Genomic DNA, 18,662 nt, shown 5'->3' with positions numbered 1-18,662 from the left:
GGCACCGAGCTCGCCCACGGCCGCCTCCCTCCCCGCGCCGCAAGGGGGCGCCCGCCGGCCCCTCCGCGGCGGCGGCGGCAGCAGCGGCGGCGGCGGAGGAAGATGGCGGCGGCCGCCTCCGAGCAGGTCTGTCCTCGCCGAGACGCAGGCACGGGGAGGCGGCGGGGCCGTCCCCGCCGGGGCGAGGGTGGGGCGATGCCCGTCCCGGCGCCCGCGGGGCCGCGGCCAGCCGCCCGAGCAGCTGCTCCGGCCGAGGGGCGCCGCTCGTGGACGGGGCGCTCGGGCGGGGGCGCCATTTTCGCGTCGGTTGCCGAGGCTGGTTTGGTGCCGGAGCCCTGCGGCGCGGCGCGGCGGGTGTGCGGGGCGGCGGCGGGCCGCCCCAGTCGCCCTGGCTCCCCGCCGCCTGCGCCAACCGGGGAGGGCAGAGACGGCGCTTGGACGGCGTTTCCGAGCCGCGCCCGGCGCTGTCCGGGAAGGACGGCCTTTGCCGTGCGGGGGAGAGGCAGCCTGAGCCCGCTGTCGGGGCGGGACGCGTTACTAAAGCCCGGCGATGCGCCGTCCCGCCCGCCGACGCAGAACCCCTGACAAAGAAGAACACTTTCTGCTTTCGAAATAAAGTGTTCTGGCATTTCTGCACGGGAATGTAACCGTCTCGCGTCAACAGGCCCCTGCCGCTAGCTGGTGACGCGGAAGGCAGCTGGTCGGTATTTATGGGACTGCGCCCTCAGTCGTCCCGTCATGCTGGCACCAGTACGGTAGCCCAGCGGCAGCGTATAAATAAAGCTGAAGCTCAGATCCGGGCTCGGCATCCCAGGTCCCACACGGGAACAAAAGCTAAATTTGTCGAAAGGGGTGTCGCTGTCACCCCGTCGGAGGGGTGGGACGGGGACTCGGTCAGCGCCACGCAAGCCGGAGGAAGAACCAAGCTGTTCAAGGAAGGGCTCGTCTTTCGGAGCTCCTGCACCTCCATGGGCCTTTTAATCAGCGTGGGCCTGTGTCTGTGGGTCTGCGGTGGGTAGGAAGCCCCCGATGCCTGCGGGGTGCTGCACAAGCCTTACCTCGGGTGCCATAGGAAGCACTGTCTAGTTCTGCGGGGATGCTCCAGCAGTCACCGGTTTAGCCACGCTCTCCCAGTCCTGGTGCTGTCTTCTGTTGTGCTGCCTTACCAGGTGAAAAAACTACCTTGGAGTTTTATCTCACCGTCACATCCTTTCAAGAACACGCTATCATCGGGACAAGATACTTAGTGTCCTGCTGTACAAGATTTCTGTTTTCTCCAGAGCACAGACCTCATCCCTCGGTTTCCCTGCCCGGCCAGTTCTGAGTTTGTGCAGGGTTACAGTGGCTTTCAGAACATCATCGAGGAAGCCCTCCATAAACCCGTTCAGGTCAAGCACCTTTCTCAACACCATTTCCTTGTTCTTCAGCAACAGAAGAAACAAGCCTTTTTTACCCATTGCATCAGTGTAGACGCATGCAAGTGCAGTAAGCTTAAGGTGCAGCTTCGCGGGATTCATTTCAGACGAACAAATAATCCCATCAAAAAGATCAAGCCCTGTCTTTGAAGAATTGAACACTTAAATAGCAACCTGTGTCCATTCCAGGGAGGTGGAACAAAATTTTGGACAAAGTTACAAAAATACATCAAAGATTTATTTTCCCTATGAATATCAACAAGAGTTTCCTCTACATGTTAATTTGTTACATTGTCCGGATATCCCTTGCAATCTAGTAACTTCAAATGATTAAATAAAGCTAGGCTGGCCAAGTTCCCCATGCCAGGTTTAAAGCCTTACAGTATTTTTCTTAATGCTGCATGAAAGCAATAGAAGTTGAATGCAAACTCTGTGCTATCAAACTAACTTAAAAAAACATATCCACCACGCTCCTTTTGGATAGACTCATTGAGAGTCTAGCCCCCGTTAGCATGGAGGGAACTAAAATCCTGTGTACTGGTAAATGACCTGCAGGATTTTGTCCTGGATCATCCCCAAGAGGTAAAAACTTGATATAAAAGCATATTGTCTGAAAATATCTGGATTTTAATTTTACTCATTGCATTAGCAGAGATTGCAGTGGTTGTAAATGTGTATTCTAAGTACAGAGTAGCAAGCCAAAATATAATATTGAGCATAATATCTAATATATTCCACTAGTCGTTCAGATTTCTATTTTTTGCACACATATATGTGTGTCATTTCAGGGGATTTACATGGCTTTTAACAGGTAATCCATGCTTTGTATTATAGCAAAGTTCTAATGGCCCGGTGAAGAAGTCTATGCGAGAGAAGGCTGTGGAACGCAGGAACGTTAATAAGGAGCACAACAGTAACTTCAAAGCGGGATACATTCCAATTGATGAAGACCGTCTCCATAAGACAGGGTTACGTGGCAGGAAAGGCAACTTGGCCATTTGTGTGATTGTTCTTCTTTTTATTTTGGCTGTCATCAATCTGATTGTGAGTATAATACTTAGGCTGTAAGCAACATTAGGACATATTTCATTTTGATGGTTTATTGGAGAAATAAAACTTATTCCAGTATGGCTGAGAAGGACTTAAAATGTACTGAAGGAGATTTCTCTTTTTTTCTCCTTTCTTTTTTGTTCTTTTGTAGTCTGAGCAAGATTAGATGGAATAATCTTGTAAGTTCAGTCACGATTATTTCGGTTATCATGGTTCCAGCAAGGAACCTACCATTTATGCAACACAGAATTAGGAACCTTGAAAGTGTCTCTCCATTCCCAAAACCCAGTAACAGCAAATGTGCAAAGTGTTATTAGCACAGTACAAATACACCCGCGATAACTGTTATGCCAGAAATATTTTACATGTAATAACAGAGCTGCACGTGAGCATTCAGAATTAATCAGCCACTGCATTTTAAACCTTCATTGTTGTAACTACCACATTTTTATTGCTTGATCAATGAGAAGTAGTGAATTATTTTTCATAATTGGACATCCACCTGTGAAGGTGCTTTCTTGTAGTTCAAGAGTAAGTATATCCTGAGCTGAGCTACTTTGTTCAGGAAGTTTATTTAGCTAATGATACCATGGTTACCCTTAAACAGGAAAATGATTAAATTATGGATGTCATTTAATTTCAAATGTATATATATTTTTATGTATATACTAATTATTTTAGTTAATATTTCAGATGAGTCTAAAAATCATGCAAAATGCTTTTCATAATTAAATGTGTTCTGATGTTTCCAGTAGGAATTAAACAGACTAAAGTAAATGCACACCTGAAGCTCACTTAAACACTAGCATTAATAATTCTTTCAAAACATCTAGTTAATGCAATACTTGTTGTGAGAAGATCCAAACAATCAAAGTAATCTTTGAAAATGTGTGTTTCTCTTTCAGATTACGCTAGTTATCTGGGCAGTGATTCGAATTGGTCCCAATGGTTGTGACAGTATGGAGTTCCATGAGAGTGGCTTGTTGCGGTTTAAGCAAGTTTCTGACATGGGCGTGATACATCCATTATATAAAAGCACCGTAGGAGGCAGACGTAATGAAGATTTGGTGATCACTGGAAATAATCAGCCTGTAAGTTATATCATGAATTGAAAGTTTGTGAGCAACACTATGGAATTACACTCACAGTATTAATAAACATCATATTTGAAACATCATTAACTTCATGACTTTGTTTCTGAAGATTGTGTTTCAGCAAGGAACAACCAAGCTTAGTGTGGAAAAAGACAAAACTTCTATTACCAGCGATATTGGCATGGAATTTGTTGACCCACGGACACAAAATACCTTGTTCAGCACAGACTATGAAACTCATGAGTTTCATCTGCCAAATGGAGTTAAAATCTTGAATGTACAAAAGGCCTCTACAGAGAGGGTATGTCTCTTTTAACTACCACTTACTTTTTTAAAAGCTTATTACAGAACTGCCTTAGTTGTAGAATAAGGAAAAAAGTTTACTAATCTGATCTTTCAAGCATATTTAGAAATTTGACTACACGTAGCTAAAAATGCAGCTCCGAAAATGTAAATCATCCTAAAAATTGGAACAGAAATGAAAACTGACATCATTAAATGAGTGTAATATCTGGAATACCATGCCAAGTAGGCCTGTGTGTCTTTTTACTAATGTCCTGGTTTCAGCTAGGATAGAGTTAATTGCCTTCCTAGCTGGTACAGTGCTATGTTTTTGAGTTAGGTATGAGAAGAATGTTGATAACACTGATGTTTGCAGTTGTTGCTAAGTAGTGTTTAGACTAAAGTCAAGGATTTTTCAGCTTCTCATGCCCAGCCAGCGAGAAAGCTGGAGAGGCACAAGAAGTTGGCACAGGACAGAGCCAGGGCACCTGACCGAAAGTGTCCAGCGGGGTATTCCATACCATGGGACATCACATTTAGTATAGGAACTGCGGGAGTGGGGGCGGGGGGATCGCCGCTTGGGGACTAGCTGGGCATCAGTCAGCGGGTGGTGAGCAATTGCACTGTGCATCATTTGTATATTTCAATCCTTTTATTATTATTGCTGTTGTCATTTTATTATTGTTATCGTTATCATTATTAGTTTCTTCTTTTCTGTTCTATTAAACCGTTCTTATCTCAACCCATGAGTTTTACTTCTTTTCCCTATTTTCTCCCCCATCCCACTGGGGGCGGGGGGGGTAGTGAGTGAGTGGCTGCGTGGTGCTTAGTTGCTGCCTGGGGTTAAACCATGACAGCTAAGCATTTATCCATTTGTGCAGGGATAGCTGTTTCAGAAATAAAATTTCTATGAAAAGTTTCTCTGTTTCTAGTAAGATCTTAAAAAAATAATTACCAGAACTTCATGTATCATTTTGCCTCTATTGGAGATAAATGTTAATACAGTCAGAATTTCAGAAGTCTAAGTAAAAGTGTAGAGAACAATCACAACACTGTAAGAGTTGTGTCAGTTCACGCTTCTAGGTTAAACAAGTTTTTAATTTGGTTTCTACATTAAATATGCTTTATTTATCAGAAAACTAAAAAACCTAAATGTTGGTGTTTGTACATTTAAAATGTTGATCTTAATGTCAGACTAAAATTTCTTTCTTGGATATCATCACTCATAACAAAGGCTTTACAGGTACAGTGCATAGTTCTTTTGTATAACATTAGTAGAGTAGTATCAGTAGTTTTATAGAGGGTTGAGTGTGCTTTAGGAAGCATTGATCAATCCTGTAAAGGACAAAGAGAATTTGTTTTGCTCTTCTTTGTGCTTCCTCTGCAAGGCTAACAATTAAATAGTATGTTCCAGGAAAAAAAAATCCAAACCTATAAATATATAGGAGGAACAGATTAAATGAAAACAGAGGAGTACGTTTACATAAACAGTCCTAACAGGAAGCCTATATTTGCTATGAGCATTCACTGTGTATCCCATAAAACTGTTATATGAATTGTTATTTTTACTGCAAAAATAAGCTATTTTATATACCTTCCAAAATTAAGTAATCCTTGTTTTTAAATGTGAATTTGGAAAATAACAAATGGGCAGAAGCTTCATAGGCATAATGGCAGAAGGGCAAAAACTACATTGAAGTTTTTTACTAAATTGTGTAGCCATATTTTTAAGGTAATTAAAGTTACTTAGACAAACCCAAGTGACACATCTTCATTGATCTGTAATGCACTCTTTTTGTTTATGTTCTTAGATTACCAGCAATGCGACCAGTGATCTAAACATAAAGGTCGATGGCCGTGCTATTGTCCGTGGAAACGAAGGTGTTTTCATCACAGGCAAGACCATTGAGTTTCGAATGGGGGGTAACATGGAACTTAAAGCAGTAAGTATTTCAAATCAGCATTTTTTGAACAGCTTAGTTTCAAATTCAGGCTGATAATAAACTGATGTAGCTTTATATGGTTTCAAATTTTATATAAAGTAGCCATGCATAACAGTTTAGTTGCAGTCAGTGTATTTAGTAGGATTTTAAAAGGTGGCATATTACTTTGCTGTTAATTAGTGGTTCAGTAGTTTTCAGGTAACAACGATTTACTACTTTTTAGATGCTAAAAACCCACGATGCAATTAAAGCTAAGCTATTGGCCCCTGCACTGAAACAAATACCAAAGAGAATTCATCTTCTCTTCTGGAGGCTTTACTGGGGTCAGCAACCTTTGACAAAGGAGCAGAGCATACAGTTAGGAGCGCTACCTTTCGTGCTGCCACAGTAAGACTTGCCAGCATCCATTTAAGATTTTTAGAGATTATTTCATGTCTATATTTTTAGATTTAGTGCATTTGCTAATAGGCCTGTAAAGTGAAAAGCCACACTACTGCTGTCTCTCTCAAAATTGATCTACCACTGGAACAGCAAAGTATGTTGCTGACTATAATTGAGAAAGTCATGGGCATTATTCACAAATTTAATTAAAAAATGAAACCTTGTTATATGTACTTTTTTTAATTCTGTTGATTTCTACAGCCATCCTAAAGATGTCGTTAATTCGTTAAACCAGCTTGTCCTTTTCAAAAACAACCTGCCTTGTTTAAATCAGAAGTTGTACTTTTTTTTCTCCCTCTTCATAGGAAAACAGCATTATCCTGAATGGAACTGTGATGGTCAGCCCATCGCGACTGCCAAGTTCTTCTTATGGGGAGCAGTTCAATAACGGCAACTGGCTGCGCTTCAAGCTCTGTATGTGTGCGGATGGGACACTGTTCAAGGTTCAGGTGACAGGTTATAATATGGGTTGTCAGACTTCTGTCAATCCATGCGGAGCCACGCACTAAAACACAAACCACTAGCAGGAGAGTTCTCTTTTGTGTTTACATATATTTGTATGAAGTAATTGCATGCCTTCAAGGATTTCTGTTTTTACAGCAGTTTATACTAACATTTATTACATAATATTTTTAAGTGAAGGCTGTTACGTTCAGCAGTATTATATCATCATCCTGTTAGCTGTAATAGTGGCACTGATTTAGTAAACTTTCAGTCTACATGCATACTGAAGTACGTTCCTGAATTGGGATCAGTAGAATATATTTAAAGAACGTGATCTTAGCAACAATCTTGACTGCCTTCAGTTGCTTTTAGAGGAGGTTTTTGTCCTACATCCCAACACCATGAGGGTGGCTGAGAACACAACTGTCATCTGAAGTACTTCAACAGGAATGTCGATTTGTTCTTGGAAGTGGATTTGCCTAGGATGGCTGAAGTGGCAGATTTTTGTCTTCTCTTCATTTCTTGCCAAAGGTTGATATAATGATTTCCCCCAAAATTATGTGGTTTACCATATTTGTACTACGAGAGGGGTAATTGCAGATTCACTTTAAAATACTGCATTATTTCTGCCGTACATTCTCATGTAGTTAAAAAAAAAATGATGCTAGCATAAATAATATTTGCAAAGTAATATCAAGTGTGGAAATGTAACTTCAATTTTGAAATAGTCTTGCAATTATTGAAGTGTTGCTTGAGGTCCCATTCTATCTGTGCGGTTTAGGCATTCTATGGTTGTTTAATTTATGTGAAGTATTTATAAAACGTGTTTATATTAGAAGTACATTTTTAAAGATGTACTTATAACTTGCTCACTACCCAAAAAAAAATGTTTTCCTCGGTGCTTTTATGTGAACAGTGTATGAATCCATTATTCAACAGGTAATAATCTAAAGCATGACTTGCAGCAGCATCTGAGATCAGATATCTTTTTCTCCATAAATATCAGTACTGATGCACTGAACCTCAGATTTAAATCCTGAAATTAAACTGCAGGTCTGTAATTCTAAATGTGATGGTATTGGATCCTATGACAGCAGAGTAAATACATGTGAATATCTGAATTTGAAAACAGTGAAACTATGTCTATGGTGAACTGGGGCCTTATAGAAACTATTCTAGCCTTGTAACTGCTTTTGCAGAGGTAAGGTGTCCTGTACTAAAAATAGACCAGCTCATTATAAGATTCCTCCTTTCCCCACCCCATGTATTTCATCAGTTTAAAATAGTTTTGTTTTGCAGTAGCATCAAGTAACCTTAATAATGGAGGCCACGAAGGTGACTTTGCAAGTAGCTTTTTGACACATTTTTCTAGATAGGCACACACTTCTCTTTCTAAATGTTATGCAAATGTTACACATTAACTTCAGAATTGGTCATTTGTGATGGGAAGATAAACTATCTATCCTTGTTTTTATAGCTCTCAAAGTACATAGAATTCCACAAAATACAAATCAGCACCTGCTGCAACAAGAACTTTTGTGTCCAAGGTCCCAATTCCTGTATTTACTAGAAGTCAGTAAGTCCTCATGCAGGATGTGTATGGGTGGAAGTGATTTCTAGAGGGGGATGCTTAGGTCAGGCATTATGCCACGGAGGAGGTCAGAGGGGTCACATTTCCATCATCGCTCAAAGGCAAAGCCAGATTTTGATGCTCAGTAGTTGATGAGGGGCAGACAGCAGCAGAGCTGGTCTAACAACAACAGAATAAACAGAATAAAACATAGCAAAGGCCATTGAATTGCTCACATTAAAGATTATGGGAAAGTACTGACATTTTGCATACTGCCTTCATGAACTTCATAGGTTTACTAGAGTTAATATTTATTAACCACTTCAACACACATTTTGCTGAAAATGTGCACACATCTTTGCTGCTAAGTACTGCCTCAATTAGTATCTCTTACTGGTAAGAGGAGGAGGAAATAAACTATAACATTTTTAGAATTTTCACTCTCATGCTAATGGAAGTTTGTCACTTTATTTTTATATATATAAACATATATATATATGCATGTATAAACATATAAGCAGCAGTGTCTTCAAAGCTGAAATAGATCTTGAAAATGATAGATACTGCCTCGGTCAAGTAGATTACACACAAAGAGCATGTTAAAGCTCATCTCTGGTTAATACTGACATGCCTATATGTTAGTATTGGATTCTTGTAATTATCAAGAATTCTTTTTAAAATACTGTATGCAACATAGCTGAAAGATTTGTCACAAAGGTACTCTTAAATCATGGTCTGGAAAATTGGTTTTGAAGTCTCAATTTTTTGTCAAAACATAGCAAAACCAATCATACAAATACCAAATGAAATAAATGATCAATTTGTTAGCCACTATTTATGTATTGTTAATATATTTTGTTGCCTTCACTACACAGTTTGAGAAATGTTGGCACCACACATGCCTTGTGTTGTGCATTTTTTTGTTGTTTATCTTCTAACTGCCTAAGGTACGTTTTTCTATGCCTATTTAAAACATTGTGTGGCACATTATTTATTTCAATCCCACAGATGCATTTAAGATTCTGTGTGTTTAAGGTACATTCTACATGCCTCTGTGTAAAATACCATACTGGGTACGTTGAAACAACTTACATGTGAGGAGTTCTCAGTGTATGTAAAGGTGGTGGTTGTTTCAATAGGTGAAAGACAATTGAATTTCTAATCTTTGTTTTGAAATGAAACAATAAATTCTAAGATGCAGCTGTGGTTCAGAAGTGTTATTTCTAAGAACATAGTTTTTCATTAAAAACATATTGTTGTGTTATTGACAGGGAAACTGGTATTCTATTAACTGTAAATATGAAAATCATTCCACATCTGTTCGTCATGGATTGTATCTGGTGGACTTTGCTCAGTGGTAATTGCCTATGATACCTGAAGCAGAGTTCAAAAGTCTCCACTGTTGTTAGTTCACAAGTTCCTGAGAAGCTGTATTTCTTGACCGAAGTGCTGGAAAAGAAAGAAAAGGTTTGGAGTGGTTTTGGGGAGAGGTGGAGGGAGGGCGAAGGTTAACAGTTTATGAATGTTCTTTTTGAAAAATACCTAAGACTCCAAAACTGAATGTTTAAAGCAGAACATTGGTAATGCTTTGGGCATTTGTTTAGTGTTGATCTTTTTTTAATGTCAAAGTATTTCCGCCTTCTATGTAACTCTTGTTATGCTGAACTTACCGTAAGTTTACATTTTACATATAGATACTATGGATAACCTTCATTTGAGTGTCATAGCTGTGGTCCTTTTCTTTAATCTTCCTGGATCAGTGGAAACCAAGTCACAGCAGGTTCTTCATACACATCACCATTCAGACTGCCAGTGGGATGGGGAGTTCCTACTGAATTGTTCTTTTACCGGAATATCTACTATTCCAGAAGATATATCACAAACAGCAATAACGGCTGATTTCAGTTACAATAATATTAAAACTCTTCTGTGCACTGATGGAAGAAGTGAAAAATGGATGCTAAAACACCTGAATCTTAGTAACAACCTGATTTCTGAACTCTCCTTAACTACTTGTAGAAATTTACTGGTATTAGAAACTCTAAACCTCAATGGTAATGCCATCCACACCCTCACACTGGACATACCTACGCCTGCACATGGGTCTAAAAAGTATGGAAAAGTCAGTCGCCTCCTGCCTGCTTTGAAAGTATTGTCAGTTGAAAGAAATAATCTTGATACAGTTCCAAGAGGTAAGCTTTCAAAATCTTTAAGGACCTCACTCCCAAGGGGTAAGTTGGTTTTGGGTATGATTCGGTACATCTTACTGAATTCAGAATGCAACTATCTCAGTAATACTTAAGGTGAGGGAAAGTTCCACCTGTGTGAAAATACAGAGCCTGAAGCAAATGGGTTGTTTCGGATTAGGTTGGGGTTTTTTATACAGTCTTTGCAATTGTAATGCCTTAATATCAGTCAAATATAAGCAAATTTATCCTCTGAGAGCACAAGCAGCATTTTTCCTTGTATAGAAAGGGAAGTAAGGATCTTTGAAAAAACGCCAGCCTCCACAACCCAGTCATTAACCTTAACATCAAGAAAATTATGGATAATAAATTTCATACTACTCTTCAGAAGAAAGTCAATACTCTTTTAAATAAAACTTGCTCCAATTTCAGTATTTCACAAAGACAGGAAAATATATTTTGTTCAGTCAAAACAATTTTGCTCTGTGCCATCCGAGAGCCAACCGAAGTGACACCTTCCAGTAAGAAGAGAGGGCTGTAAGGTTTCGATAGACTTTTAGAAAGTGTTTGCTAGTCACTGAACTATGCTAGGCATCGCAGCCTTTTATGACGGCCTCTGTCCTCATAAACAGATGATTCACATTGTCCAAACTGTTTAAATGAAGCAGAAGCTGCAGTATGAGCAACGCTATCCTATATATTGTTTGCTGAATTTAATTAATCTCTGATAACATCATCAGATTCATCAGGTCTAGATTTTGAAAATACGGGGCGTGGGGGCAAACCAAAACCTCACTTAACTTACAAAGTCAGACAAAGGGAATAATTTTGCATCTACACAGGTTCCTTTGAAGTTTTATTTTTCTCATTTTTTGATACTAATAATTCTCTGGCATGCAGGAAACCATTTCACTTAATTATTTTGTAGGATCTGTAAGGTTCCCATGTAGAGAGTGTGTGTATATACACACACACACACAGAGATGCAGATTTGATTTGTTTTGATAGATAAATACAACTGCACATTATAGGACGCCTCAGTGGGTCAGACAAATCAACCCTTTCCTATCAGAGACTCAATTTTTAGATGTTAAAAGTCAAACTGCTATGCATCGTACCACCATGCTTCAAGCTATACTTAAATCCTATGTTCATATAAATACATGTTCAGAACTTTATTTTCCTCCTCCAAAATACTTCACTAATATTCTAGTTATTAAGCTCTGGTAAGAAAACACAAATGGAATTTCCAAAGCGGAGGGGTTCAGCCACAGAGAAGCCCTTCTCACAACTGCACCCCAGGTGTCAGGCCGCTCCCCACTGCTGCCATACCAGTGTGTATTTTTGGCACAAATTTAGCTTCAGGGAAGCATTCAAACTACAATTCTTCATGCAGGTGCAAGGAAGAATTTCTGAGCCGCTGGAACTTCTGAATGCCTTTCCTGTCAGCTACCTCTAGTTTTACAGCAGGGATGAATCATTCCTCTGCTTTTCACAATAAACCCAAAGATCAATTACTCAGCAAACAGAACAGCAAACTGGAATAAGAGATTTCTGGTAAACCAGATGACACCAAGGGGAAAATTTCCAAGGAGAACGAGTAGCTTCTCAATAATGCTGCATGATCAAAAATCACTTTTGAGTTAGACTGAGGTGTTACAAACTGTGGTGATGCTGAGTGTTCAAGTGCCTGCCTTCCCCCTGCAACTTGCAGGCTGGAGCTTTGGGGGCTGCCTGCACAGCCCCTAAGAAAAATGAGGTATCTCCAGCATTCAGAAGGGCTACTTATGCAAGACAGATGCTGTCGTGACTAGGATATGCTGAAAAATATACAGTCATGCTTGATAATTCACAGGCAGACAAGCATTAGCAACAACATGTTTTTGTTTTCAGTCAGGTTTACATCCTATGAATATGGTTCAAATAATTCCACATACGAAAAACTCCCGTGAACTTGCAGATGGCAATGAATAGGAGATACTGTATCATCTTTTGCATCTCCATCTTTTATTTACAATTAACATATTTCGATTTTACAAACTGAGTATATTCTACCCTTTTCACATTCCTCCTTTCCTACCTCCAGTTCTCCAGAGAAGCGTGCTCAAAGTACAGAGATCACAGTCGGAATAAATTTGATAGCACGAAGGAATGTTACTGCTTTTATGGAGATGTGAATTTTTAAAACATGCATTGATTGTGAATGTATTAACATGCCTGCTGTTGATGCTACACAACTTTTAGAATGGGACAACCACTGAACAGGAAGGGCATAATAACTCAAAGCTTGCAGCCGCTCGTTGCAATAGATGGGAATGGAAGGAATTTTGTTGCAAAGAATTTTAAAAAGCCACTTGATGCAATTGGGAAAACGAGAACATGAAATGTAAAATACTTTTGTTCTTCCTAGGACTAGGCCTGCTGCAGTCTTTACAAACTGTCCGTATGTCATCCAATGGCATACAACAGATTGATCTGAATGATTTTCAAAACTGTTCACAGCTGAAGGACATCGACTTGCAAAACAACAAGATAACTAAAATTCATCCAGACGCCTTCAGGGATCTCAACAAATTACAGGTTGTAAAGCAATATTACAACTGTTTCAATGTTTTGTGTTAATCACCATTAAAGATATTAATTATCAACTATTCAGCATGATTATATTGGTCTTTTTTATATTAGTATACAGTTATAAAAACTAAAGCAAATGGTGAAAATAATCATTATTTTTATAAAATACGTATTTGCTTTTCATATATAGGAAAACACACACACTTGTAGATATACAAAATATAACCATAAAATCACCATTTATCTATGCCAGAAACCAATCCATAACTGGCTTATACACGCACACATCCTTTTCTAACCCCATCCCTTCCATGGTGAGAACCCTGCGGCTTCCCGTTCACACAGAGGTAGACCACAACAGGAAAATTCTAAATATACCACAATTTAAACTTTTCATTTAAATTAAAAGGTTTAGAACAATATTCTTGAAATCCTAACCAGATGTATTGTTCCCATAACTGCAAAAGTGCTTGTATACTAAAATGTTATTGTTGATATTGCAATTAAGATTCTGTTGTAAGGCTTATCAAATTAATCCTGAATTCTTTCCAAATAGGTTGTGGATCTCCGTGAAAATGCTCTGACAACCCCTCTACCACAGATATTACTCAGTCTGAACTTCTTTCAACTTGAAGTGGATTTGTCAAATAATGCCTGGATATTTAACTGCAGACTAAATGCTTTCAAACATTTATTTCATTTTCTTTTTGACTCCACGAGGAAAAGATTGAGTATTTCATACAATAAACCTGCCAACAACTCAGAGAAACCTCTGCTCCATCTTTCAAGTTTCCATTTTAACTGCAGCTACAGTGTTTTGCTCAAGAGGGCTGTAATCCCAACAGGGAAGACATTGGTGCTAAACTGCAACTTGGACAACACAAGGGGTATGTAAAACAGGGACTCCATCCATATGCCGCTAAAATCCAAATGCATACAGAATGATCACAGAAATCTGGTTTAAAAAAGTGGATTTCTAAAGATGCTTTTTAAAAATAACTGAACAACAATTTAACATGCAAATTATTTCATTAGAAAGTATACTGGTTAGAATATTTGAAAAGTCACATTTCCCCAAAAAAGTCTTTATCTCCTTCCTTACATTAAACTAGTAAGCGATGCCAAATTATACACGAATAAATTTCAGTAAGTAGTACGTTGCAAATTTACCAGTTAATTTTGGAATGCAAACAAAGGACCGAATAGCGGGGTGGCACGTCTGGGGCATGTAGAAAATGGAGAAGGATACAAAGTTTTTCTAGTATTCAATTATAGCAAAATTAAATGAAAGTTTATTTGCAAGGAAAAGGATTTGTATTTCTTCCAAAGAAGTACAGCTACTGTAGCACACAGTTCACTTAGGAAATGAATTCAGCATTTACAGTTAATATAGAGCACTTGAGGTAAAAGTGACAAACTCTACAGAGCTAAGACTTCCCATGCAGAAGGAAAACTAAGACCAAACTTAAGAGTAGAAGGTGTATTTGTCATGTGCCATTAGGCAAAATGGTTTAACTCTAATGGACTAATATCACTTTGAGGTGGTAAGGCTTTCTCCTTGCAACACTTTATCCCCAAATCAAAATATGTAGGGTCTATCAGAAATGCCACCTGCTTTGTCTATTAACAAGGGAAGTCACAGAAACTCTGATCATGGAATTAAAATCAATACACTGGATTGCACCAAAACTCAACAGGGAACGCAAGCAGATCCAAAGGCAAAGGTGTACATACAGCCTCGAAACATATTCCAGAAGCCAACAACCAGCCATGGCCTACATGAGCTGAAGTTTGGAACAATTGCTCAGTAGATACAAATACCCTTGGTTTTCAAATCTTTTTGCTGCAGTCAAAGCAGTAACTACAGGAAAATCACAGTGGTTGAAACACTGACAGTGAACTACTGAAGTTTTATCTCACAGCTGCACGCAGTGACCATGGCCATGCTGGAGAAGGGCTGGCTATGAGTACGGATCTTCCATGAGGGAGATCAGCAGGTGCTTTTAGTATGACCCAGAACATACTTAGGTAATTTCAGTGACCTCATCCCTCACCCACGCCATTTTTCTTGTGAAGTCTGCTATTAAGACCCCATACATACTGTGTTTCAAATGTGGGAGGGAAATATATGATGGTTTAACAGATACTTGGTACCATGTAAAATGACTATGAATAGATAAAGAGAAAATGGATTTTATAATAAATAGTCAAAATTATCAAAGCTAGGTGAGAGTATCTTCTTATAGAAATAACTTGACCTTGCAAACCAAGTATCTTATACTTCTAAGAAAGATTTAGCTTGTATTTTCTTTTATTTCAGGTAATGGAGTCTCTTGGTGGACACCTAAAGGCAGAATTTCAGAAGATAATAGTCTTCCTCATATGACACTGGATAAAATGAATAATTTAGTGATATATAATGCTGAGAAAACTGCTGAAGGGTTATATTTGTGTATTTTTAATGCAACAAACAAGAAGCATCTCATCTACAATATACAGGTGAAAGAAAGGGTTCCAATGTTTTTGGTTAGAAAAGCCCGGGACACTAACACTGTTTTTAGACAAGGAATAACAGAGCAAGACCTTGCATTGGCTGTCTGCCTCTCGGTGCTCATTACGTTTATTTGTGCTTTTTGTCTGGGTGCTTTTGCTAGACCCTACCTTCTGAGCCTGTGGAGACTCATGCGTGGGAACAAAAATTCAGGTTCAGAACATACATATTGTAATCAAGCTTTTTCAGATGAAACCTTGAGCAGAGAGCGCTCTGCAAGCAAATCAACAAATACACAGCATAATTTGTTCATTTGTGATGAGAATTCTTCAAGAAACACATGCATTTTTCCTACAGAAACTTCTACTTTGCATAAAAATATCATTGGTAGCAGTGTACATGCACCAAATACTGAAGAAGAGTACCAGAAACAAAGCAATAATGAGATCAGTGTGAAGAAAGAAACAGTGTTTTCAGACATCAAAACTAGTATCAGCAATGATGAAAATACAGAAGTTGATGATAATGGACTATTTTCTGTAAGGATAGATTACAAGAACAGCAATGAAGTAACACCAAGAAAATTAATGAGTAATGACATTTCATGGAAAGATTCAAAATATGCAAATAATAAAGACTCAGAGAAGAGCAGGTTCCCTCCCGTACCCAGGAGACTGAATGCTGACTCTTACTCAAATCACACCGACTCTTCAGATTCAGATTTATCCTTCATGGGTGAAGCTGGCTTTCCATTTTCCACAATACAAACACATACAGTTGCACAAGGTTCTAGGAACAGCAACGTGAGCAACAACTCTGGTCTGCTGCAGTCTGAAATCACAAAGGCTACGCCACATTCTCCGGGAAGAAAAGGCATCGTTTCCCATAATGAACCCATAAGCACTACAAAATTCATGCCTGAAAGGCAAAGCTGTGATGAACAACTTGGTCTAAGCAGCAACACAAATATAACCAGAGATGTGCAAGATTTTATTTTACCCAGCAGCTGCAAGAAAGATACAAATATTGAGAATTTAAGTGTCTATCAAACAATAGAAAACTCTCCTCTTACAGAGTATGACTGTAAAATGGAACGTACAAATGAAAAAGATTCTTCAGCAGATATATTTGGCGATAGTTCTTCGGATGAAGGGACTCCATTCACAATGAGTGACTGTAGCTCTTTAGCAGAATTTGAACTGGAACAACCTGGTGTTGGTGACAACCTGCCAGTCTGTCAGTCGTCACTAGAGGAAGCCAATACGAACAGTGGAACTGAGAAGTTCTCAACACTGCCAGAGTCTCCAAACATTGCTGCTGAACTTCAACATATTACAAAAAATGAAGACAAGAACAATGTGTATTTTGAAACCACTATTAATTATGGATCAGATACCACCACACCTGAAACAGCATCACCTTACGCTGATAAACGTAGTGACCATGTAAGCATGTCAGATTCAGACACAATTAGTTCTTCAAGTCAAGAAGTTCCTGATACGTTTGATGATTTTACTAATGCAGAGTCAACAGTACAAAATCCTATTTCTGATTCTCTCCACAATCAAAGTAGAGATTTTAGTAATACGTTACTTCCGTTAAAAAATTCTCCCACGTGTGACACAGATACAGAGGACACTCCTGAAGAGGCTGAACTGCAGCTGTATCAGCTTCCCACTGAACCACAGCATTCTCTCAGCTTCAGTCCCACTGAACAAAAAGAAAATGCACCAGAGGGAAGTAGAGACGAGCACATAGATAGGAAATCCTCTGAAAAGAATCACAGTGAAGGGGACATTACAAGAAGAAACACAAGTACATCTGAAGACAACGATTTTATTTTTGCTCTTCCCATTGATATTGGTTTGAATGAAATCGTAAAAAAAACATCACTACTGCATTCCAGCAACGAATCATCTCTTCAATCTCTGCCTGAACACACAGCTGAAAAACATTTTACAGTTATTACAGAGAAAGAAGACTTGCTACCACAGGGGAAGCAGGTGAACACAACTAAGGCTTGTGCAGATAAAATGCAAAGAGGTTTTAATGAGAAAAACTGTGATGGATACACAGAATTACAGGATACCAGCAACTGTAGTCTGCCCGAAGAAACGCAGTCTTGCGATCTTACAGCATATTTGCTGCATCTTCATTCTTCTGGGAAAACACAATCAGTCTTCAATACAGAAGACCATTTCCAACTGGATCAGAGTGACGAGGATGCATATTCCTTCTCAGTCCCACAATACTTCTTCAATGAAAGCACAAGATACAGCTCGTGTTCACTCCCACAAAAGACTACAGGAAATACAATCTCCGAAAGCACTGATTCCAGCAAGACAGAGGATGACACTGCTTTGACAGGACTGGAGAACAATTCTGCAACAGCTGTCAACCTCCAAAATTCAAGTGAAAAACTCAGTCAAAAACATCAGACCAATTTAGGACAGGGCCAGTTTTTTGTTAAGAAGAAAAGAGCATTTGATGGATTTGCTAATGTTTTGCAAAGCACGAGAACAAAATTCCAATAGTTGAGACACAAAAGTGTAATACTAAGCTCCCACAGTGTTTATGTCATAGAGGAGGTGAAAAATGATTGTGTCTTAAAATGAAGCGTGTAGCTTTTACTAACCGTTAAATACCATGGGTTGTTTTTGTTTTGGCCGTCCCCCATCCCCGTCCCCCCGCCCCCAGTACAACTATCTATCTGCCTTTAACTTCAGAAATCCAAGTTATGGAACTAGACTTAACAATGAGATGTATAAAGCCTGGATCCATCCAGTTTAAAACCACCGTAATTCCAAAGGGTAATTCAAGCTAGAAGCCATGGACTTTTGTTTAGAAGGGTACTTGTAAAAAAAACAAGAATAGATTTTATGAAAAACAACTCTGGGATACTCAAATGAGTAAACTACTCAGTAGTTATAAACTGATAATATAGCTCTTGCTCAGTAATAGTAATAATATATATATTTACTCTCTCATTATTGTTGGTAATAAGATACTAGTTTCCCCTAGTATTTGCCTCCAGTACACACTGTTTTCTCTTTGTCAAAAATAAATGTAACACCGAAATTATCATTACATTATTACTGTGTTTTCCTGTGGGACTCACCCTATACAGTACAATAGTACATATTACTGTCTTTTTGAACGAAATTTGTGGACT

General features: G+C 39.1%; 2 protein-coding genes across 2 annotated transcripts; both read left to right on the top strand.

The window, feature by feature from the left end:
* Nucleotides 1–6: 6 nt before the first annotated feature.
* Nucleotides 7–9,439, top strand: SGCB (sarcoglycan beta). Its single transcript, XM_075025785.1, has 6 exons — nucleotides 7–126; nucleotides 2,250–2,459; nucleotides 3,371–3,556; nucleotides 3,669–3,860; nucleotides 5,653–5,784; nucleotides 6,531–9,439. The coding sequence occupies exons 1-6, from the start codon at nucleotides 103–105 to the stop codon at nucleotides 6,732–6,734; spliced, it is 948 nt and encodes a 315-aa protein (XP_074881886.1). The 5' UTR covers nucleotides 7–102; the 3' UTR covers nucleotides 6,735–9,439.
* Nucleotides 9,440–9,655: 216 nt separating this feature from the next.
* Nucleotides 9,656–18,132, top strand: LRRC66 (leucine rich repeat containing 66). Its single transcript, XM_075025739.1, has 4 exons — nucleotides 9,656–10,431; nucleotides 12,836–13,005; nucleotides 13,556–13,886; nucleotides 15,320–18,132. Exons 1-4 carry the CDS (start codon nucleotides 9,939–9,941, stop codon nucleotides 18,022–18,024), a joined length of 3,699 nt encoding a protein of 1,232 aa, XP_074881840.1. The 5' UTR covers nucleotides 9,656–9,938; the 3' UTR covers nucleotides 18,025–18,132.
* Nucleotides 18,133–18,662: the final 530 nt, after the last annotated feature.

Source organism: Buteo buteo, chromosome 1 (genome assembly GCF_964188355.1).
Source record: "Buteo buteo chromosome 1, bButBut1.hap1.1, whole genome shotgun sequence".
NCBI lineage: Eukaryota > Metazoa > Chordata > Aves > Accipitriformes > Accipitridae > Buteo > Buteo buteo.
The sequence above is the reverse complement of the archived record's forward strand: the minus strand, read 5'-3'. Positions and strand labels throughout refer to the sequence as shown.